At 38.6% G+C, this 24453-nt stretch overlaps 1 protein-coding gene across 1 annotated transcript in view; it reads right to left on the minus strand.

Moving 5' to 3' along the window:
* Positions 1 to 1274: 1274 nt before the first annotated feature.
* Positions 1275 to 24453, minus strand: part of BICC1 (BicC family RNA binding protein 1) — a gene marked incomplete at its 3' end in the record, with an annotated part of 301352 nt that continues 278173 nt past the window's right edge. Inside the window, exons 15-21 of the mRNA XM_079714901.1 lie at positions 23674 to 23839; positions 20740 to 20779; positions 20210 to 20364; positions 14188 to 14344; positions 10043 to 10203; positions 7267 to 7366; positions 1275 to 1405 (exon numbers count right to left, since the gene is read on the minus strand). Of these exons, the coding sequence (XP_079571027.1) occupies positions 1275 to 1405; positions 7267 to 7366; positions 10043 to 10203; positions 14188 to 14344; positions 20210 to 20364; positions 20740 to 20779; positions 23674 to 23839 (910 nt within the window). The remainder of the gene's footprint in view (positions 1406 to 7266; positions 7367 to 10042; positions 10204 to 14187; positions 14345 to 20209; positions 20365 to 20739; positions 20780 to 23673; positions 23840 to 24453) is intronic.

A 24453-nucleotide genomic window follows, 5' to 3' on the forward strand; every position in this document is an offset into this window, starting at 1 on the left:
CAAGATTGTAACAATGAGTTTAGCCACTTACAAAATAGTCTTTTATTTTTCCTCCTTCAGAACTCTGCTGTCTTTGTAAACTGTCACCCTGGAGACTTAAATAAAGCCTTTCCATTCTCAACAAACCCAAGTCTACTTCAAGCAGACAGATATGGTTTTAGGCAAGTCCTGTGACCACATGGAGCACAGCTAATGTGTACATAAGGACAGTGTTGTATTTCTCCTCCTCATGGCAACAGTGCTGTCTTGTCAGATGATTATTTATCTTTTTTAAATAAAGTGACAATCTAGGGCTCCAGTTATTGAATGCCGTCCATTCTCTACCATAAATCTCTAGTAGATATCAATTTAATCAGTTATGTACGGTATGCTTATAATATCTAAAAATAAAAGTTTGATATAAATAAGTGTCCTTTAGTGGCAGTATACTAAAAATAGCCCTTTGCCTTCAGACAACCATTAAAAACATTTTAGCGATAAAGGCAGCAGCTAAATATGACTGAAAAGGGTTAATATTGCAAAGTCCATTTGGTCTTTCTTTGCTCGCACCTGTTACAGTGAACTAGGTTCATTGCTAAGTGTTTCTAGGATGCTGACATAAATGAACAGAACTGGTCCATAACCAAGTGGAGTCACTTACATTTCCCAAAGTCACAGACTATTCTGCACAAAAACTAATCATCCAGTACTACTATGTCAAATAAAAATTTAACGCAGTCTGATTTGTACCAATACATCAGGTGACAAAAACGAGAGAAAGAGAGATAATTTCCACAGGACAAGAAGTAAGAAAGTGTAAAGTGCTGAAAGACCTCAATAATTATTTTAAAGCAGTACCAGAAAATCCCACTTTGATTATTTTTTTTTAAAAAAATTCCCAAATACCAAAACAAAATAAGCAAACAAACAAAATAACTTCTGTGTTTTCTGGCATCCCAGATGTCAACTCAGCCTTCATGTTAAGTAAAAAAAATCAGTGCATATGTTTGTTATTATATAGGTAAATAAAAAAAGGAAATAAAGCCCTACCCTCATATTGCAAATTCTGTCCAACTGCCGTTAGGAAAAAAAAAAGTAATCCTCGTGTGGCATTCTGTATGATGACATAAGAACATCATCATCTCTCTCTTCGGCACAAAGTTCAGGTGCGAATAAGATGCTTTGGTCCTGATACCAGACACCCGAGTGCTGAGGACGGTGTGCAGTGAAGGCTGTTCACAGATCTCCTGCGTCCGACTTGACAGAGTTGGCGGGCGTGTGCCTGGACGGTATCGCTACCAGCGGCCACTGACACTAGCAATGTCTGAGTGATACTGACGGGGTAGCCTCCCACTTGCTCCGCCTTCCAGGAAAGAGGTGCGTGTATTTGGCGGTTCAAAGAGCTTTCTTCGGTTTTTATTTAGTTCTGGAGAGAGAGAGAGAGAATCAGCACATGGCAGTAGAGCTCAGCTCAGAAAATGGTGATGTGGTAGGTTTTGGGGGGAAGGTCAAGCAGGTAGCAAAAGGAAAACCTTTAAGTTGACCGTCAAGACATTTTTGAAATGCTAGAAAGTCTGATATGAAAGGTAGCCATTTGTAGCTGAGAGAACCAAGGACAGCAAATCATTTTTACTGCAGTTCGTAAAGTATCTGGGGAATATGTCATCCTCAGAACACTCTCAAGTCCAAATATACAAAATAGTTTCACTGATCCCAAGTGTCATTTCAGAGGCAAAGGGAGAGGCACCATGAAAGCTGGTGAAAGGCATATGAGAGGATGTATTACCAGTGATACAGAAAATTATTATAGCTCATTAAACTCATCCATGTCAAACACAGTGACCATTAAATTATTTAAGTCGACATGAAAAGAGGATCCCACTTCTAAACACCAGAATACTGGAGAAGCACACTGATCTGTTGATCCACAGCCCCGGGTACGAGGGAGACGCAAGAGGGAGGAGATACGGGGACATATGTATATGTATGGCTGATTCACTTTGTTATACAGCAGAAACTAACACAACATTGTAGAGCAATTATACTCCAATAAAGATGTTAAAAAAAAAAATCCACAGCCTCGTGGCTCCACTGACTCATGATGCCTATGCTCCTTGAGTCAGAAAGGGTTATATGAAGAAGCATATCGCATCAGCAGGAGGTTTCTTTGAATAAAAAATCAATCAACTTAGTAAACATACCAACAGTTAAGGAAATTAATACAATTGAAAACAACCAATATGTGAATCCAAATTTTCAGGGAAAAACTAAGATCCTCGATTTTCATTTTAAACAAACCAGAGTACTGGTGGTTTAGTTTATGTCTTTTCCCAACTAAAAATTATTCACCAGAAAGGTGAAAAATGGAAGCAGCCTACCTTGTTTATGACTATGCAATACCCCATCCTCCCCTCCATACACACATTCACAAATTCTCAAGTCAACTGATGTAATTATTACTAACAAACTCATACAAGTAAATTGAATTGTCAGACTCTAGAAAGCAGCGTTTCTGATAGCCACCAAATGCAAATATAGTTGACCTTTGAATAGCACGGATTTGAACTGAGTGGGTCTACTTATACATGGATATTTTTCAATAGTAAATACTACACTATTACACAGTTGGTGGAATCTGCACATGCAGAGGAACTGTGGATACAAAGGGTGACTATAAGTTACATGGGGGTTAACTCCTGTGTGGTTCAAGGGTCAACTGTATCTTCAAACTTATTCAATCTCAAGTAGACGGAATATATAGTTGATGTGTTTAAAGCTGTTGTCTTTTTCTCTGGGAGGGTAGTGAAGCAAGTGATTCAGCACCTTTAATTATCTGCATGAAACTCAGGACTTTTTCAACCATATATACACACAACCCCATTCTGAGCTCTAAGATTACACAGCAAGCTATGGCCTGCTACAGTAATGCTGAGGATGAGAACAGAGGCTCAGGCAGGTTGCAGTGGGTCGTAGGTGGCCAGGGACAGCCATATGGCCAGATGTGCTCTTGTCTCCCAAGTGCTAGAAGGGGGATCAATACCCTTAACATTTCACCCCACTGCTTTCCAAAATGTAACTGTCTGCCCTATAGGGATGACGCATGAGTGAAGACACCTCTTTTCTGTTCACATTTAAGTCTTACGGGAGAAGAGAACCAACAGTAATTTATTAGAGCCTATTATACAAAAAGCACTTTACATTCGTTGTGTCCTATTTAAGTCCTCCTTAAGGGGTAGATAATATTACCATCCTCCATTTTATAGATAAGGAACCTGAGTTTTAAAAATAGACGAAGTAACTTGCCCACATGCCTGTTAAGTGACAGAGTTGAAACCCTGCCTGCCTGATGCAAAGGTCTATGCCATGGGCTTCAGTGGTTGGTCCATCCATTGGGCGGAGATCAACCAAGGTATCAGGAATACAAATTTGAGAAATTGGTAGTTTCAGGTATGTAGATAACAGAGCTTTCCTTCATATTTTATATGGATATCAAATTTACTTTTTAAATAGATAAAGCTTAGAAACTCTGAAGAAGCAAGGAAGATATTACAAGCAAAAGACACATGCAGGCATGCGTATAGATGGCTATTGTTTCAAGTTCCTGAAGAAATGCAGTAGCAATGACATTCCTATCACATGTATCTTGTTTAAAAAACAAACACATAAAATTCAGAGATCAAGACAGAATTGAATATATTTAAAGGCAAACTTATAGGAGAGTTGAGAATAAATGAATCCCCTTTAACACAGCCTGGGAAAGTTTTATCACCTTCAAATGAGGAGACTTTCTTTGGCCTCCGTTTTCTCATGGGGAAATAACCCATGAATCAGGAGGACATTCCCACACTATAGAGAAGGAGAAGAAAGGAGTAAGTCAAACACCATTCTCCATGAGCACTTGAAAACAGTCGGGCCACTGAAGACAAAAATTTTTAACAGACATTGAAAACTTCATTCTGAAAAGTCACATCAGCTAGATTTTTGAGAGGACAAATGATCATGAAGAAGTTCAGCCACTCCCTAAAGATGTAATTTCTAAGAGTTCATATATAGAGATATTTCAAGTGTGAAGCACAGAGATAAGTCTTTAAGATTATCAAGGATCAAGTCCTACTGAAGAGACTTTAGTTCTTGTTGTTGTTTTTTAAATTAGAAAGCAAACTCCCTCTTCTGATTTTTTTCAGTAAGCCTAAGGGATAGTTTGAGAAAATACCAACCTTTTTCTTTGAAATTCCAAGGTTCACACAATCCTGGCAGCTCTCAGGATCTTGTTGCGGATCTGAACAGAGTCACAAACTAAAAGAATAGGTCAGGAAATGTTAGATCTACCTGAGGCTGTGGCGGAAAGCCTGTCAACAGGATGCTAAACTTCCTTTCACTGAGTCCCCGAAATTTAGTTAACCAATCACTAAAATACTCAGAGAGAAATCCATGAATTTTCAAAAAATCGTGGATTTGAAAAAAAGATGAAATTTTTTCTCTGATTCATTCCTATTAGAGATAAATCTCATCTCCTCCTATAACATTAAAATAAATGTCTTCTGGCCCAAGATTAAAAGCAAACCAAAACCTTATACTGAAAGAACAACTCCGATTATAAGTTAAAAATCGACAAAATTTTAAAAAGTAGTTTGAGCAAACTCTGTATCTAATCAAACTATGTAACCACAAGACAAACCTAAGTCAAGGCTGACCTGATATCCTGCCTCTATCTGGAAATGAAGTATTCTGAGACCTTAAATGAATGTCTTTGTTATCAGAGGAATTGAACTGGAAAAAGAAACTTTTTGATGAAGGGTTTCTCAATAAAAACTTATTCCCTGCAGAGAAAATGATTTACCAAGTTCAAACAAATGCACTTCAACAAAGTAAGGCAAAATCATCCTTAAATAATCAAATACTTCCCACTGTACAGAGCATTCATAAGGCATCTTATTCAAAGTCTCTAGTTCCCTTTAAAAGCAAGAGGACCTGTGAACCTCACTGAGAGAGGCAGTCTATAGAAATAAGATATAACCTCAAAAGAACACATTGAAGATGATGATTAGAGAAAGTTTTTTAAACGAGGACTCAAAACCCCTCCTGTTTTTGCACTCTATTCCCCCAAACCCACCTAGAATATATCACCAATGTATCCCAGAGTAAAAGTACTGAAGATCCACTTGGAATCTATGAAAATATTTAGAGATATCTGCTTGTTGCTGGAAGCTTTAGAGAGTTTGGAATTGGGTTGGTACACAGAGAAAAGACGTAATTTTCATTGTACTGTCACGGATATTCCACAAAACTCTAGTGAAAGATTATGGAGTTCTGAAACATACACTTCTGTGGTATAAATGTGCGGCCCCATAGACCTATTTTAACAGTATAGGCATGGTGATTGAGTTAATAAAATTTCAAGTAGTATATCGATTCCATTTGCAAATTAATAAAATAATGTAAAAATATATAAAGTTAATTTGGGTCCAGAAGTAACCCTCTGAGACTGAGCTTTAGGGTAAAGAAGTTGAAAACTATCCTATTGCCACAGATAGTAAAAAAAAAAAAAAAAAAAAAAAAGAAAGAACAATAATAACACATATCATTAAAACTGTAGGTTATTTTCACTGTGCCTGACGATACACCACATGGAAGGACAGATTTTAGAAATGGAAGGTGACCTTACACAATCACCTACTCCAATCCACCTTCACAGTTAAGAAACCACAACCAAAAGAGGTTTGGAAACTCTCCCAAAGGTACATGACTTGGAGAGGCAAATCTCAGATCTCGTTATGTGAATATAGTGTTCTTTCCACTATAACCAAGCTGATCTGATGAGTGAACAGGAAACAGTGGCTGCCCTGTGGAGCACCATCAATGCAGCCGCTTGGGTATATAGGGTGGAGGAAGACTTCTCAAACTGATGTGTGCAGGACTGTATCCATACAGAAGCCTAACGGGCTACTCAATGGCTGAATTTCTACACCTATTTCAAGGCTACTCTGCTTATATCTGCTTCAGATATATACGATTTCCTGTGGGGAGGTGGGCAGGGTTGATCAGCTGCTATAAAATAATGCAAGAGCAATCTGTTGCTGAAAGAAAACGGAAAACCACTGAGGCTTTTAGTTTGATGGTTCAATTAGTGAATGCTGTTTAGAAAGGGCTTTCACCAGTTGGATGCCACTGCTGGCCTCATAAAAGCACAGCCTACAAATTCAGTGTTTTGAAAAGCAATGTCATTTTCTCACCACAGCTGACGTTTGGCTCTGTCTTTTTGAGAGACTGGCGCACATATAAAATTGGCATTCATGAACTTGATCAGAAAGACTTCAAAAAGTAACCTCATTTTTCTGCCCCCCCCCCAATTCCTTCCTCATATTTCTCTAAACACCTTTTTGAGGTACATTGTTATGTATTTGCCAACTCATCATCTGCCCATTCCTTCCACGTGGGAGGTACCTAGTAAATACGTGTAGAGCATTTTCTTATACATAGAACGTGCAAAAGATGCACAAAGGCGGTGGTCTGGGAGACAGACCTTCAGACTTTCCTTCATTCTGTGACTACTTTTACTATACTACCCTCTTCTGTGACACACAAATTCTATTAAAACTTGGGGTAGGGCTTCCCTGGTGGCGCAGTGGTTGAGAGTCCGCCTGCCGATGCAGGGGACATGGGTTCGTGCCCCGGTCTGGGAAGATCCCCCATGCTGTGGAGCGGCTGGGCCCGTGAGCCATGGCCACTGAGCCTGCACGTCTGGAGCCTGTGCTCCGCAACGGGAGAGGCCACAACGGTAAGAGGCCCGCGTACCGCAAAAAACAAAAACAAAAACAAAAAAACAAAACTTGGGGTAAAGTTAAAAAGCATTAAGACAAGAAATACCAATTCTCTTTTTCTCTGGTGCAATGATCTCAGCTGCTATGCAGGAACACATGCATTTAAAGCATGACAGCCAGTCCAGAATAATTATTCACGAACGCAATGATCATTGCTTAATACAACCGCAAAATGGAGAATTAAACCCCCACGTTCTGCAAAGGGCAGTTTTGGTTAGATCTTTCCGAAGAGATCTGTTTTAAGGAAAGACACTGTCAAGGCAGGTTTTCAGGCAATGCCTTGACGAAGCAGTGGGCATGTTCTTGGCATTTGTCACACTGTTAGTGGGAAACACTCTGAAACCACAACCCCAAAGCTGCCAGGTAGTAAGCAAGGGGTTGATGGGCAGAACCAGCCCCATTGGCTGGAGACCAATGGCAAAGGTTCTTCAGACTTTAAAATATGAACAAGAACATTTCTATTCACCTGAGATTGCAAGCAGCATTTTCCTCCTGGCACCGAAAGTTGTAATGCCCAGCTCCTTCAGATCCTGATCTGTGAGAGTGAGGAATGTCTGAAGATCGATCTGTGGGTGAACAAGTCATCTATAATCAATATATTAAGTATCTTTCTTCTTCAGCATAAATTCTACTCATTGCTACACTTATTTATTAATTATGCTCTGCCTACTTTCACAAAAGAGTGGTGGGGACAATACAAACCTAAGGGACAAGAGTTAAGTAACAAAGGTGGTAAAATGAAAGTGATGATTCTAGCAGAAGACTTAATCTAAGCCAGTGATTTACTGCAATTGAAATATAAACTTAGGCATCCTAAGGTCCTGGCATCCTAAGGTCCTAGCATCCTGGCAGCCAGGGCAAAAAGGGAAACAGAAATTGCAGTTTTGTGATCTGATGAAAGGAAGAATACATACTTGTCCAGAAGAGAGAAAATAATTCTTAGTTTTAGATTCTGACTTGGTTAAGTATATCTCCATAAAAAGAGACTGAATAATACCATAAAGGGCATCTTCCATTGTGTTCTACATAAAAATGATAGCAGAATTCACAGTCTACCTCAATTTGCTTAACCCAGCAGACTATCTCTGAAAGTGGCATACATGAAGTATTTCTAGAAACAGTATAAATGTAGTTCCTGGCAACAATGTGTGGAGGGAAGTAGCCCAAGAATCCCACTGTTCCTCGTGAAGACTGTGAGGAACAGAAAGGCAATGGGCTCTGAGGCCAGAGAGACTTGGGTTCGGGTTCTGACTCTGCCATTACTAGTTGAGGGCACTGAGAGTTGACAATCCTATACCTCACAGGGTTGTTTGGGGCCTTAAATATGATCTTAGATATAATGCAATGTGCTAACCAAAGGGGTAAAATAGTTGGCAGCTATAGTTAGTAATAATGTATACAGACATATCATCTGTGAAAGTTGCTAAATAAAGCTTCATCCTGGTTACAATATATTAAATCTCACAAGGTTACTTAATGGGGGATTCTTGTTAAGTCATATCTGTATGTGAGAAAATATCCTACATAAAGGGAATAGTACCAAATTTCAACAAACCTGAAAACAGTAAAATATACTTTTTATTCAAATTATATAGAAATTAATTTGAAATTTTGTTTTGATTTTGAAGGTTACATCCAGATCTTGAAAAACCTTTTCATTTACCATTTATCACAAATCTAGAGATATGTTTTTTAGAAATTCTGTCCAGTGGAGACTATTTCAGGGATCCTCAAGCTCTTTTTAAAGGGCCAGAGAATAACTATTTTAGGGTTAGTGGGCGGACTGTCTCTGTTCCAACTACTCAACTCTGCTGTTTAGCTTGAAAGCAACCACAGGCAATATGAGGTAATTGAATTAGTGGGGCTGTGTTCCAATGAAGCTTTATTTACACAATTAGTCAGCAGGTCTGCAGGCCGCAGTTCACTGACCCCTGCTCCAGTTAATATTAGATGAAGCCAGTCTGACTTTATATTATTACGCTTTCTTCCTTTTTGAAGTAACTAGATAAGAAGTACCCATAATAAATTTCTATGCTTCTTCAAATAGGAAATAGAGATTTAAAGCAAACCCAGACTATCACTGAATAACATCTAGTCACTTACTTCTAAAACCTTCTGTGCATGAGCAAGTTAAAATACCTCAGCCCTGAGCTTCTCAATCAGCCACCTGCATCTAACCAGGAAGACTAAATAAGTAAATGCAGTTCTTTAACGCACTGATGATGAACATGTTATTCAACTTAGAAAATCCTTGGTTAAATGAACACTAATTTAGGTTTAGGGAAAAGAAAACAAAATCATTGTCCTAAAGTCCAAAATACACATGACAACATTTTTCTTGGTGTTAACAAAAAAAGTTCAGCAATTAAACTTAAGTTATGGGCAATACATTAGATTTATGATATAAAGTACCTAATAAAAATCTTAGATTATTTACTGACTGATGCATGCCAGGGAATTACTGGCATGTAATCTAACATGAAATGAAGCCAACTAGCATGAAACTTGGACCATGTCAGGATTTGAAAAACAGATACATTTAGAGAACTATTCTAACTTTCTGTTGCCGTGAGTTAGCTGTGCCCTGGTAATATGACAACGCAATTAGAAAGAACCACACTTAGGGGCTCTTTTCTTTACGCCAGTGCGTCACGACCACATCTGATCAGTCTGGCCAAAATCCATGGTAGGGATGTTTCAGAAGACATCTTAGTTCTGCCTCAGTTCAGGCAAAACCTAAACAGTAAATTAATGAATAAGTTAACATGTATAAAAAGTGCATTAACTTCTGTGAGAACTTCAGTAACATGATTAGGATGGTGTCACAAACAACCATAGTTATTTATTTCAGACGCTGTTATTTACTTTTAAGTGCAACAAATAAAGATAAGAACAGATGAAAGAGTAAAATCTGATTAAATATGGAGTTGTTGCTGACCTTAGGGAATTTGTGAATCAAAAGTTCCTATAAATCAAGACACTCATTAGGTCTTTTAGCTAAAACTGGTGAAGGTGTTTTTGCAAACACAGTTTCCTACATTTCTGCGATCCTGTGTTTACCAGTTGCACTAAATAAGAAATAAGATGGCGACAATTTTCTTGGCAGCAAAAATAAGCTATGAGACTTGGATAAATGCTCAGTGAAAACACAGTCATAGGTAAATGAGTGATTTCATTCTAGAAGTCATCATACACACAACCAAAACAAAGATGCCTGGGAAGATAAATAAATAACCACCCACCTCTTGTTGCTGGAAGACATCTGTGTATTTGCCCAGGCCCAGTTTGCTGAAGAGCTCAGGGAGGTCAGAGCCTTTGAAAGAGCTGTTCAGGTTACAGCCATTGCTTCCTGTCAGCGAGGAAATGCAGTCCATGTAATTGCTACTGCTGAGATAGTGCTCCGCTGAAAGGCAGAGGAAAGACAAGTGTAAATGCCCAGAGAGAGCATGGTTTAATTAAAAGTTTTAATCACTCAAATAGTTCAGATTCAGTGTTTTGGGCTGGATAGACCAGTAGCTGCAGAAATGCAGCAGTCCTTTACTGAAACACTGGCTTTTCATTAAGGAAATGCTGGTTACGGCTTTCAGGGAGGCTCTCGCCATTTAAAAGGTTACACTTGGGAGGGAGCAATTCGGCGGCAACAGGGCCTCTGTAGTTAATAATCATTAAGCATATTCTCCCTGAGCATTCACGAACATTGGCTCTTCACAACTGATTTGATGTGAATTAAATGAGGAAGTGGAAGCAGGACCCCTAGGACACAATAAAGGTAAGGAAAGTTACAGGCTCCTTTTAGATGCAGGCTGGCCCTCTGTATCCACACTTGTGCTTTCCTGTGGTCAAAGAAATACTATGATATTATCACATATAAATCTCATTTCCCTCAAACATAACTGGGCAGTGAGTTCATGAAATGGAGTGCTTCCAAAATTAAGAGTAACATATGAATGAAAAGAATGATGCTGGAGTTCCTGGATTTAACTTACAACAAAAACAAATCCATCTCTTAGGGGAAATTCTGAGACAGCCATGCCGAGCTTTGCCTTGGCTCTGCTACTGATCTGGTGGGCGAAGATTTCTCCATGTTGTCTGTGGTCCTCAGACCCAAGGACATGCACAGCTGGGTGACAGACTAGTGAGCCACACCAAGTACTTGACCAAATATTCAAACACTCTTCAGGAGCTGCTCTGGAGAATCTAGCAGAGCTATGCAGCCATTCCTACCACCCTGACCAACAACTGACTCTCATCCATGTGGAAATTCTATCCTCTTATATTAAAGATGCAGCTTCAGGGGGATTCCCAGATTGATGAGGGCAGAGGACACTCACCTAGGTATCAGATCCATCTAATCTCCTCTGGGATCAGTGCATTCAGCAAAGCTAAGAATTTTGTTCTGCCTTGCACTGGGTGCCACTAATCACATTCTCTGGTTGTTTTCATCTCCCAATTGAGAAATCCTATGTATGTTTCAACTGGAAGGAATTTCTTGATAAGGTTTCTCTTTCTTTTAAAAACAGGTATTTTATCTCTTGTAGGAAGAATGTGTAGGGAAAAGGACCCAGGACCAAGCCCTGATGCGCTGAGCCCTGGAACACTCCACCAATTGAAGGTAAGGCCCCAAAGTCACCAAAAAAGATTGAGGAATGACCAGTGAGGTACCAGTTTGAGGATGTCACAAAGCAGACTATGATGAGCACACTGGAGTGACCACTGGACTTGACAACATGGAGGTTACTGTCAGGCTGACCACATAGTTTACTGTCCAAATGATAAATTTACTTTCTTTGAGGAAAAAAAAAGAGGGAGTTACTGAGGAATTACAGCGGAACAACTGGTGAAACAGGGATACCCAGAGAAAACCTAGACATTGGTGACCTTGACATGGGTGTCAAGAAAACTTTTCCAAAACTTTGTTGTTCAATACACTAGCCATTGGCAACATGTGGCTGTTGAGCACCTAAAATGTGCTAGTGCAGATTAAAAATGTACTCTAAGTGTAAAATACCACACACCATATTTTAAGGACTTAGTACAAAAAAAAAGACAATGTAAAATATCTTTACATTGATTACATGTTTAAATTATAATAATTTACATATGTCGAGTTAAGCAAACAGATCAGCAAAAAGTGAAAAAAATATTTTAAAATGTTCTTAGTGATAAATATTTATTATGGTACACAACTTTTTTTTACAATTCTTTTCATCTTAACTACTTATTACTTATAGTATCTATATTCTCTTTTAAACTCCCTAGGCTCTTAAAACATCGGACAAAGGCCAAGGAACAGTGCTTTTTTTAATCAATCTTTTTAAATTAATGAATCCCCTATCTTAACCCTAATCCTGAATTTCAATGCAGCTAAGTCACACAGTCAATTTTAATCATCCAGGCTTCAGTGCAGGGAAAGGGGATAAAGATAGAAGAAGAGAGGCACAAAGCTAATTGATGCTGGAATATAAAACGGAGATCATTTCCACCCCGAGATGTGCACCTGGCACCAGCCTGCCTCTCAGCTCCATTGTCCTGTCAGCGGTGGAGGACCTAGCCCAGGATTAACAGGAAGACTCCAGGCTACTATTGACAGTACGCTTGGGAATGAAAGAGTTGACCATGCTTTCTTATTTAGACTTGGCCGACACCATGACTGGTCTTTTCAAATCTGAGACTCTTGACAACATGGCTCACTTGATTGATGGTAACAACTGGCTGTTACTGTTTACTAGGCTCATTTAGATTGCCTTTCTCCAAGTATTCTTCAAATACTCCAGGGTATGTGTTTCAGGATTCCAAATTCATCAAAAACCCTGAAATAAGGCATTAGGGGAATATCTTGTGATTACTGTGTCAGTTCTTGTCTGTTTACCTATTTATACAGACATGTGGGTGCTGTCACAGACACAACCACTGGACTCGTGCTGCGTCTTAATCATATTTGTTCAAAGCCTATGCTTTAAACGTTTTTTTTCCTGATAATTTCATTTAGCTGCATCTTGTCAATTTGAAAAATCTTGCTCTTCACCTTCGGTAGCCAAAGGTGACTGGGCAGACTTCTATTGTCTAAGATACTAATTTGATCACATTCTGCTCAACTCCTTTACATCCCTGCCTTTTCCTCATCATTCTGATGTTTGTGTGTGCGTGACTCATTCGTATATTCATTCCACAAACATTTACCAAGCACCACTAGGTGTCAGACACTGTTAGACATTTGAGAAGGAATAATAAATTAAGAAAGAAGGCACAGCCTCCTGTTAGTGGGATTGTAAATTGATGAAGACACTACGGGAAACAGTATGAAGATTCCTCAAAAAATTAAAAATAAATAGAATTGCCATATCCAGCAATTTCACTTCTATTTACCCAAGAAAACAAAAACACTAATTCAAAAGGATATATGCACCCTGTGTCCACTGCAGCATTATTTGCAATAGTCAAGATATGAATGCAACCTAAGTGTCCATCAACAGATGAACAGATAAAGAAAAGGTGGTGTGTGTGTGTATATATATATATATATATATATATATATATATATATATATATATATACACAATGGAATATTAGTCATAAAAGAAAATGAAATCTTGCCATGTGCGACAACATGGAGGGATCTAGAGGGTATTTTGGTAAGTGAAACAAGTCAGAAAGAGAAAGGCAAATGCTGTATGATCTCACTCATATGTGGAATCCAAAAACAAAAACAAAACAAAGTGAAAACAGACTCACAGATACAGAGAACAAATGGGTGGTTGCCAGAGGGGAAGTGGGGGTGAGAGTGAGATGAAGAGGATTAAGAGGTGCAAACCTCCTTAGTTATAAAATAAATAAGCTACAGGAGTGTCACACACAGCGTAAGGAATATGGTCAATAATACTGTAATACCTGTACAGAAACAGTTTCTAGACTTATAGTGGCGATCATTTCATAATGCCTGCAAATGTAAAATCACTAGGTAGTACACCTGAAACTAACATAATATTGTACACCAACTGTATTTCAATTAAGAAAAAAGAAAGAAGGCACAGCCTAAAAGAATGCTCAGTACATGGGCACTAAATAAGTGTTTACTGCATGAATGTAGTCCCTGAGTTGTGGAGCTCAAATTCTACAGGAAAAGACAGTTATGTAACTAAGTAATTGTACTTCAGTACGACAAATGCTAAAATGAAAGCATATACAAAATGCAGTGAAAGCAGAGAACCACGTGCCCTGCTTCACTGGAAAAAAAACAGGGAAGGCTTCTCAGAAGAGGTGGCCTGTGACTAATCCAAAACATTTGAAGGCCTGGAGTCCAGAGTTTATACTCGAACATTACCCTAAACCAACTAAACAAATTCCAAGCTGATTACATCTAAAAGTATGATGAAAAGTCAAAGCTCACTTGATTTGTTCTGTTTACGCTTGGGGCTGCCAATAGAAGCTGCAAATTCACTATGACTTGCGGGTCCTATTCCATTTCGGTCTCTCCAGTTATCGGATTCGCTTCCACTTCCCAGGTGTTCACGACTGTTGGACCTCGAGAGGGACATTGATGAACCCTGAAAACAATCAAAGCCAGATACAGAAATGTTTAGTAAGGTAGGTTTCCCGGGGTGGGAGGAGAAAAGAATACACATTAGACCACTTATCATTTATTTCGATTGCTGGCCAATGCAGTTACCCACGAATGCTGATTCCCAAGAAGAGGCTATGGGACCTGCCTACAGTCTTTGTCTTCCAGCTACCAAGGACACTTGGAAATACACACAGTGAAGTGTTTTTCCTTCGTTATGAGGGAGTTGATAATGAGGGTGCCCAGAGGAGTTCTGAGAGCCCCCAGTATAAAGATTCATTCCTATAAGATTTAGAGGATTCCTATTTTGGGGAACAAGACAAATCCTCCATCTGGTATAGCAGAGATTCTCTGCCTTGTATCACACAGGACGAGTAGGGAAGCGGTGCAGCTACACCCAATGCTTTGACAGGAATCGAGCTCCCAGGCTCACAGAGTGGAAGGGTGGAGAGGAATCTGGCATTATGTCCTGTGTTACTCTCATTCAAATAAGTACATGATCTCTCCAACAAATTACAAGTACCTGGAAATTTTAACTGTTTTAATTCCCCCAAATCAAAATAAAAATAGTAATTTAAAAGATCTCACAGTTTGCACTGAACTTGCATTTATTCATTCTTTATTCATTTATTTAATCACTGTATTACAGGTACCATACTTTGTACTATATCTACAGTATTAATGTCAAGATTCTCTGATTCTAAAAGTTTGATGTTTACTGGGTAATTCCAAGAGAACCCTTTACTATTCAGGTCACTAAACTCACTTAATTCAATCCCGCAGCAGCATAACCACAGCTGACCGCGCGGGGCTGTAATGCTTCTTTCTTCAGGGCATTATAATACCACTCTCGAGGCTTTCTACCTACCTCACTGTAGCCACTGTAGGATCTTCCTCCCCTTTTCTACTCCAAATGTCAGATTACCCTGGGACTTGGTCCTCGCATTCCTATCATCTCGCTCTACACTTTCTCCTTAAGTAATCAGTAATCGCAGCCTCTGTCAAGGCTTAACAACAGCCATGACTCAAATTTTTACCTCTGGGTTTGAATTCCCTACTGAAATTTAGCATCACAGAGTTGCCAATCTGACACCTCCATTTTACTGTCTCATAGGTATTTTAAACTTAGAGTGCTTGAAATCGTATTGTTGATGACCATCTCCCCAGCTGCACCCAAACCCACCCCTCTCCCAGAATTCCTAAATCTCAGTGACGACCATTCATCCAGTTGCTCAAGCCAACTTCTAAGAGTCATATTCGTTCCTCCTCCCCTCACTACATCCAATCTATCAGTTAGTTTTATCAATGTCATATCTAAACATACCCCAAATCTACCTACTTTTCTCCATCTCCACGACTGTCACCAATAGCCTCCTTAATGGACCTTTTGATTCTATCTTGCCTCCCACCCCAATAATCCATGAAGCAACTAGGTTGTTTTTTTAATGCAAATTAGAACAGAATCATGCCTCTCATAAGTATGAAGTCTTGCCGTGCTTTCCTAGTACTTTAGCATGGGCTGAGGTGCTCCGTAACTGAGTCTCTGCCTCTCTCTCCAACCTTATCTTCAATGTTCCCCCACCCCATCCACCTTCTGCTCCATGAACTTACCAGTCTGTTCTGACTTCACGATGATAATGCCAGCTGTTTCCCTGGCCTAATACTCTTTTCCTAGATCTTCACAAGGCTGGCCCTTTCTTGCCATCTAGGTCTTACCTTAAACATCATCTGCTCATTAAAGCCAGCTAAGACTACCCAATATAAAGCAGCCTCTGTTTCACATTTATCAGGGACTTTTATTACTTAATGCCTTCTTGATAACTTGTTACATATTTCTCTCTACCCACCAAACAGAAAGCTCTGTCCATGAAAGGAAGAATCTATATTCAAGCATTGTATCTCTAGTGTCTAGAATTGTGTCTGAAACACAGAAGGTCCTTAATAATAAATATTTGCAGAATACTGGATCTCACAGATACCTTTTCCTACATCGATGGGATCCCCTTTGCTGAATTGTGGGAAGGGGCATAGGGAAAGGAAGGCTCCTAAGACCAAAAAAATGGTCTTTTTCAATTAAAGCCATCTTTAACATTATACTTCAACCAGACAAATCCCATGCAGCAAGGGAAATAAGAACATGCTCAAAATTGGTAATTACCAGAAGCATTAATGAGATTATTATGTAGTATTTCTATATATTTTAAAACGTCCGTATCTAAACTCTTTTTTGAGTACAAAAAACCCACTCATCTGAGATCTAAGCTGATTTAATTCACACAGCTATATCAGACGTGGCTAAACGATGTTTTCTAAAAACATTAAGTAAAACATAATTTTTGATATTTACTACTTCGTTATCTACTAACTACAGTATCACAAAGAGCAGCTCACCTCCACTCTTAGATCTGTAAGACTTAAAATAACCAGACAACCTTATTACTCTCAGTGCTGGGGAAATTAAAAACCATTTTTTGATTCCCAGTGCAGGTTTTATTTGCTCCAGAGAATATGTAACCATTCCTAATGCCTTTAAGAGATGACTAGCAAAAAGAAAAGGAAAATCCCAAACCTTTTGTAGTTCTGTTGATGTGACAAAAATATTGCAGGTTAAGTGGCCTTTTGTTTGACCTTTGCTGTCCCAGTATATCATCAAGTGGATAGGGTCATACTTTTGAGTCTTGAAGAAAACAAAAATAAGCCTCAAGCTACCTAACTTCTTCTCTAAAGGAGCTCTTTGGAAAAGGCTAATTTCTCAAAAATGCCTTAAAACTGGAAACAACTGTTCAAATCTGGTTTCTCAGAAATCTGAACAAGATGTTCAAAGCCTCAGTTTCTTGCCTTAAGCAAGCTTCCCATAGCAGGAAACTCACGTGCCTTGATCCCTGACACAACGAACAGCCCTCACCCATCAGGACCTACTGGCTAAGTGTGCTTCTCTAGAGCAGCATTCTACTTGTCTATTTGGTTCTGTTTTTCTTTGGAAAAGATGAAGGAAAAAGAGTGTTTCTAGCTACCCTCCAATTTAAAAATAGTGCTACAAGCAGAGATGTGGTCAATCTTTTAATAAAAATTGTTTAGCTTAAGCTCTCTTCATTTTTCCCCAGGTCCTTCTCAACCCAACCCTGTCCCTGTGTTCTAACCCAAAGAAACAATCTTCACTAATTGCCCAGTTTTTAATCCCTCCGAGCTATAACAGAATAAAGAGAAGGGAAGGTACCTGCAGATAGCAGCTGCTTCAGAATATCAGATCATGCTATGTAAGGGCCCTTTCACCTCCTTTCAATGGCTTTCAGATGCATGAAGAAAAGTTCAAGTCCTACACACCTGGGACAATCTAGAACCATTCCCTAAGAAAGCTTGGTTATATTTCTTCATCAGCAGTGTTTAAAGGGGCCGTGAATAAAAGCAGATTACATGGTGAATGCCCTTGCACTGATCTCGCTGGTTACATCCTCTCCCCTACCTTGCAATGTGAATGAGCTGTTAGACATTAGCCAGGAAGGTAGAACAGCCTAGCCCAAGAAAGCCAAAGCAAGAAAAGCCACAGGAGGGGATTCAGCCACTGAGTCAGGACCCTGCACGTTCCTGCCCACAGAAAGTGGTCTACCTGTCCTTGGACAAGTGCCAGAGAAGAGTCTTTCAGCTTCTGACATGATTTCTGTGCCATCCCCCTTATGTTACGTCCCTGTAGAGCAATGTTTCCAGAAGGGAGGCTGCATCAGAAACAGACTAGACTTCTGCTGAAAATGTGGATTACTGGTTCCTGCTGGCTCCCTCCCTGATAAGTTGAGATCCTGGGGGAAGAATTTGCATTTTTAAGCGCTCCAAATGATTCTTTTGTCTTTTAAGGTACAGTAACATGGCTCTAGAGCATTTATATATCGCCTTGCTATGTACCCTCTTGCGTTAAACCATCAGGAAGAGGAGTATAAAGAAATTTTGTAAAATGAACTCAAGTCCTCTCTCTGACAACTACTACCATGACCTCAAGCAAAACACTTAACTGATCTGGGCCCCTTTCCCTCACTGGGAGTTATAGGTATCAAATAAGCTTGTGGATGAAAATGTACCATATAAACCCATAAGAAATAAATGAGTGTGATCTGATAATTATTACTAGCACATTGTGTGTTCACATAACACTCTAAGGTATTACTTTGGATATAAAACGCATATCTAGTTTGAATGTGCAGAAATACTTCCAGCAATAAGCATTCATATATGTATATGAATCATATCTTTCATCAGGCTCTTGGTTTTCTTCAGGGTAAAGTTCTTCAGTGGAAATAACAGTAGCTGCTAAATATTGCTGAGAACTTCCTGCACACCATGCTGAGCACTGGATGCCCTCTCCCACATCATCCTGAAACAACTGCAATGAGAAAATGGGCCCAGAGGTGTGAAGTCACTCATCAAAGCTGTACATGTGTCGGTGGTAGCCATCAGGCCCCATAGCCCCTGCACTTGACAACTACGTTATTAGAATGATCATCATTTCAACCTGTCACACTGTTGGTCTTTGAGAAGAGAAGTGAATTAGCATTTCTAAAGTGAAATATTTCATCTCTGAAACTACAGAAGCACAATCAACCACCTAACACTCCACTCCGCCAAAGGTGAGGGTGAGCAGAATGGAAGACTGCAGGTATTCAATATATCAGTGGAAGCCTAAGAATTAGCACAGCAGTTTTAAGGTCTCTGCCAGTGAAAGGAGATATTTATTTTCTCTCAAAGCTACAATGGCAGAAAGAGGGGTGTACCTCCTAGAGCCTCAAATTTTTCACAATGGTTCCTACATTCTGGCTGCTGACAGTAACTTCAATCTTTAAATACAGCCAGCTAGGTTGCTACTTTAAGTCTGACAATGAAATTCACAGGAGACTGTTCTTTGTAGTATTTCAATAGTATTTTCTTTTTCACTTACTCAGAGAGACAAAGGAAAAAATGTCATGTTTGCTTCTGCCTTTCATCAACGTTCTAATTTATTACAAAGAAAATGGGTGGAGAAAAGGTCAATCTACAAATGCTAGTTATTAGACTAACAATTATGAAACCCTTAACCACTATTTGTTTTTCAGCCTACAGTGTTCTGGTTGAACACTCTGATTCTTGGATTAATCATTTTCATCCACGTTTGGGTTTGCACAGCCTCACCAGTAGTGTGTGTGCATATGCTCTAAGTCCACCCCACTCGCAAAAGGCTTACAGCCAAAATCTGACACTCTCCAACTGAAAAGGCCTTGCCGAGTGAGTCGTACAGCCTAGCTGAGAAGCAAGGAACCCTGGATCTCTTCTCCATGTGGTGAGGATACCAGCTTCCCAGTCTCACCCTGAGCACTACAGCCAACATCTAGGAAGCATAACATTTTGGAGCTCTCGTTTGTGATACTTCCTGCTGTGTTCCTGGCACATCTGAACACACTGAATTTTTAACTCATATCTGAGAACTTGTTTTTGTTGGATACCTGCCTTTTCCTCCTATGCTGGGCTTGCGAGTGATACCCTTGGATAAAGGCATTCTTTATACATTTTTTATGGAATGTTACATCTGTCCTTTGCTTAATCTCAGCCCTGCTCTATCACTTATGACACTCTCCCCCTAACAAAAACAAGTTTATCCAAATTTACACCTCCTTCACAGCTGATCAACAACTGTGAGAGAAGACGCATAAAAGATCATAATATATTGGATTGTATCAATTTCATAGCAATATGTTTACAGGAATAGAAATTAAAACATCACCATTAATAGATTGTCCTTATATAAACAGAGAATGGGAGAGGAGAGAAGATTGTTCTCTTCTGCTGAGAGAACAGACAGGAAGAATAGGTAGGGCATGACTCTACAAACCTCAAAAGTGGTTGTCATTGTGGGCTTATAGGACACATGGTTGGCCCTTCTCAGCTCCTTGATAGTTTCAGCGGGCATGGATTTAGAAAACCCGAGGCCACTCCAGGTATTTGTGGGTGTTCTGACCTCCGTCACCACTGGTTTCTTTAACATAGCTTTGGAAAACAGAACATAAAACAAATGCTTGGTATTTTTAATGAATTTCTTAAATAAGACATTGATGAGTATTGTTTCTTTGATATATGTAAAGAAATTATCACTGAATATTATTTCTTAACACAAAATGCCTTAAAATATCCTCATAAAACATTTTATACAAAGTAATGGTAAACTTTAAAATGATACATTATTTCTTAATTGATCTAATGCTAATCTACTCAACCTCAACAAAGTTTGTGCAACTTGAACCTAAACATTCTGGGATTCCTTTTATGAAGGTCCAATTTCTCAGTTCAACATCAACACTGAAAAACCTTTTATGTGTTTACCGAAAAAAAAATCAATGTATAGATTATTAATGTGTCACATACCTTTGGTTGCTAATAGCTTTTTTTGTTCATAGTCAAATGCCTGGAAAAAAAAACAGAGAAAATATCTTTATTGTCAGTCTATCCAAATGTTATGCCAATACTTCATGAAAAGATTTTGACTACAGCCCAGGAATCTGCCTGAGACAAACGCTAAGCTCTGCACCATAATGTGACAGTAATCCATGCAAGTCTGACAAACTTAAACATGTTTTCAAAACTGATGCATTATAATAATAAAGTACGACTTCCAATTTTAATTTGTGACAGTGACAAGTTAGAAATTTTCCTTCAAAAAGAAAAAAAATTCCTATTTACTATGAAATATTTAACACACCAGGACCAATATATGCTAACGTATAGTGAATAACCTAATAACAGTTATGCTAAGTTTCAAAATAATGCATTATCAGAATGCTTAAGCGGTACATTAAAATTAAACCTAAATAAAAATATAAACCTAAATTAAAAAAATAAAACTTAGTTATCTTTTATTGCACAGGACTAGGATGGCACCATTTATTCTTCCCATTCACATTGAATAAGTGACTATGACACAGTCGGGTCTACATAGGGACCAAGGTAGGTCATTTTTAAGAAAGAAGTCCAGATATAGCTACATCTCAAGTGCTAACCCAGGATTCTCAACTCACCAATTCAGGAACTAGCTTAGACTTGATTTAAGAATGTCTCTTGTAATAAACTATAACGGAAAAGAATTTTTTAAAAAGTATATAGATATATACATATATGTATAACCAAAATCACTTTGCTGTACAACTGAAACTAATACAATATTGTAAATCAACTATACTTCAATAAGTTAAAAAAAAAAAACAAGAATGTCTCAAAGGCCTATCAGATGGGTCAAGAACCCACTGGCAAGAGCTCTTTGGACCTTCCTCCCAGGAGGACTATACCATCATATGTAGGGTGTCCATATAATTTGTGGTCTGAAACAGGATACTTCTGAAAGTGAAATGTACTACAAATGATTAGGCCAAAATAATAAAAGTAAACAGGCTGACCTAGACCAACCAGAAGGAACATGGCAGTAAACTGGGAGAGTCAGATTTTTAGATAACACAGTTTGATAATGTTTTTGAAATCCTAGGTCTAAAATGATTCTGGGAGTTAAAAATCAACTTGTAATGACTAATGTCTAAGGGCAAGATGTGGGGAGATGCTAAAGTTACTTGTTCAGTAAATATTTATTGAGTGCCTTCTGGCTAAAGGGACTGTGCTGCACTTTGTGTAAGAATATTACAATGAATCAAAAATAATCTATAGCCTCAAATCATACAGAGGCTTAGCAGGGGTGAGTAAGAAAAATAACCACAAAATAAATTAGAAAGTGAGATAAGTGTGAAGAGAAAGCTGGAGATACAGAAGTCCAAGAATGATCAGGAGACACAGAGATCATCTCAGGAGACAGAGATCATCTTCAGCTAAAGCAATCAGGGAAGTCTTCAAACGATTATCATTGATTTCTTGGTGATTTTAAGAGTCACTTCTTCACTAATGGCATAAATACATCTATTTAAATTGAAACTCTATCACCAAGAACATTTACATCCATCCTAAAAGAAAGGAACATGAAAGTGGTTCACTATAGGTATATACCTGATGGAAAAGATGAGAATCACAAGATGGATGAAAACCATAAAGGGATCATAAAGGAATTTGATACTTCTTAGATGAGAGAACTTTGATTTATAATAACTGAAAATAAATCCACCAGAGAAAATGTAATAAATGTCTTTTTTTTTTAACTTCGCACTTTATAAAGGCTATGGCTTTTGTAAAAAACATTCATCTAAAAACTCTTGAAAATGTTCAAATGCAAAGGATTAGAAAAACAGACAAGCAGGATTGTACTGTAGTTTTCACTGGAATTACAGAAGTATAATTTAGTCCCATGAATTAATTTGTTTGACATATCTGTGACAACTTTATTTCTAGGATTTTGTGAAGTTTTTCCCTTTTTTGGAAGTGGGGGTATGGGGGATGATAAATCTCTTACTACAAAGTAGGTAAGTCTACCCAGTAATTCAGATACTGAAATCAAATGTTTAGAGGCATCTCTAAAAGCACAAAATCCTTATCTTTCATATTGTGATCTATATGAAAATCAGATTTCTGAATTTCATGATCAATAGTCTATTTTGAGTAATTAGCCTAATGCTTTGAAAATGGATAGAGAAAATCCCTGCTGAGGAAATTGTTCAAAATAATCATAAAAATCTGTGAACCAACATAACCATCAATAATATTTAGCATCTCCTTTCAAAACACTAAAGCTTCACATTAGTTATTTTTATAACTGTCTAAGGAACACCAAATTTATCTTCTCCATTTCACAGATAGAAGAATATTATATCTATTTATCCAAGACTATGTCATGAGATAGTAAATGTTTAGAAATAACAGCTCTCATATTTATCTACATTTTTTTAAACAGATGAAAAATGTCATTTGCATAATACACAGTGACACAGACCATACTATGTCATTTTTAATGTTATATTTTAAAGAATTCTTCTCAAACTAAATCCTGCATTTCATTTTTTTTTTTTTTTTGGCAGTACACGTGCCTCTCACTGTTGTGGCCTCTCCCGTTGTGGAGCACAGGCTCCGGACGCGCAGGCTCAGCGGCCACGGCTCACAGGCCCAGCCGCTCTGCGGCATGTGGGATCTTCCCGGACCGGGGCACAAACCTGTGTCCGCTGCATCAGCAGGCGGACTCTCAACCACTGCGCCACCAGGGAAGCCCTGCATTTCATTTTTAATGTTTATAACAAAACCAATTCCTAACTACTGCATATATATTTAAATTTAATTTCTGCTCTACTGCTAAAAGCTCACTGAATTCCCCATTCCCCAACCTAGGCAGCCTACATTTGGATGACTTGTCCTTTTTTTTTTTTTTATCATTACCTGCATGTTGACATATGATGGCCGTGGGGCAAGGCGGGCCCTTTCATTGTTCTGCTGGGCAGCGGCAGCCCTCTCTGCAGCACGCTCACTCCCTGGAGCCTTCTTGTCAGCCAAAGGGCTTTCTGCAGTACTCAGCTCAGGATCTGAGAGCAACCTGTCAGTGCTGCTGTGAAAGAGAGTTTGGGATTGAACACTCCACCATTACATACAAATGTAGCACACATTTCCTAGGTGCCACATTGACTATGTAGCTTTACCACTGTCAACCATTTACATGTATTATCTTATTTAATCATCATGGTACTGCTATGAGGAAGGCAGTCTTATTATCCCTATTTTTCAGATGAGGGGAGTACCTTGTCCAAGGTCATACCTCTGGTAAATGGTAGAGCTGGGATTTGAACCCAGACTTTCTGACTCTAAAGATGGTGCCGAAACTATTTCATGATCTATATTCACACACACTAAATATAGCATGTATGATACACTGTATGCAGTACATATGAAATAGACATACAGACAAGATATCTAATTTACATACATCAAGGAGATATCCCTGACCCATGTTTATGCAGTCTAAACAAACTGAGTCAGTCTGAAGACATGCAGATGATCCAATTCATTTGTGTGCAATATATATGATATTGCTAACAAATCTGCTATGATAAAGGCAGCAGGTAAATATTCTTTAACATCTGTTCAGGGTGCAGGGAAAGAACATGAAAGTGCTTCTTAAAATGGTGGGCAATTATCTGAATTATAAGAATTTGTAATGCCCTA

This window comes from Hyperoodon ampullatus, assembly GCF_949752795.1.
Source record: "Hyperoodon ampullatus genome assembly, chromosome: 1".
Classification (NCBI taxonomy): Eukaryota; Metazoa; Chordata; class Mammalia; order Artiodactyla; family Ziphiidae; genus Hyperoodon; species Hyperoodon ampullatus.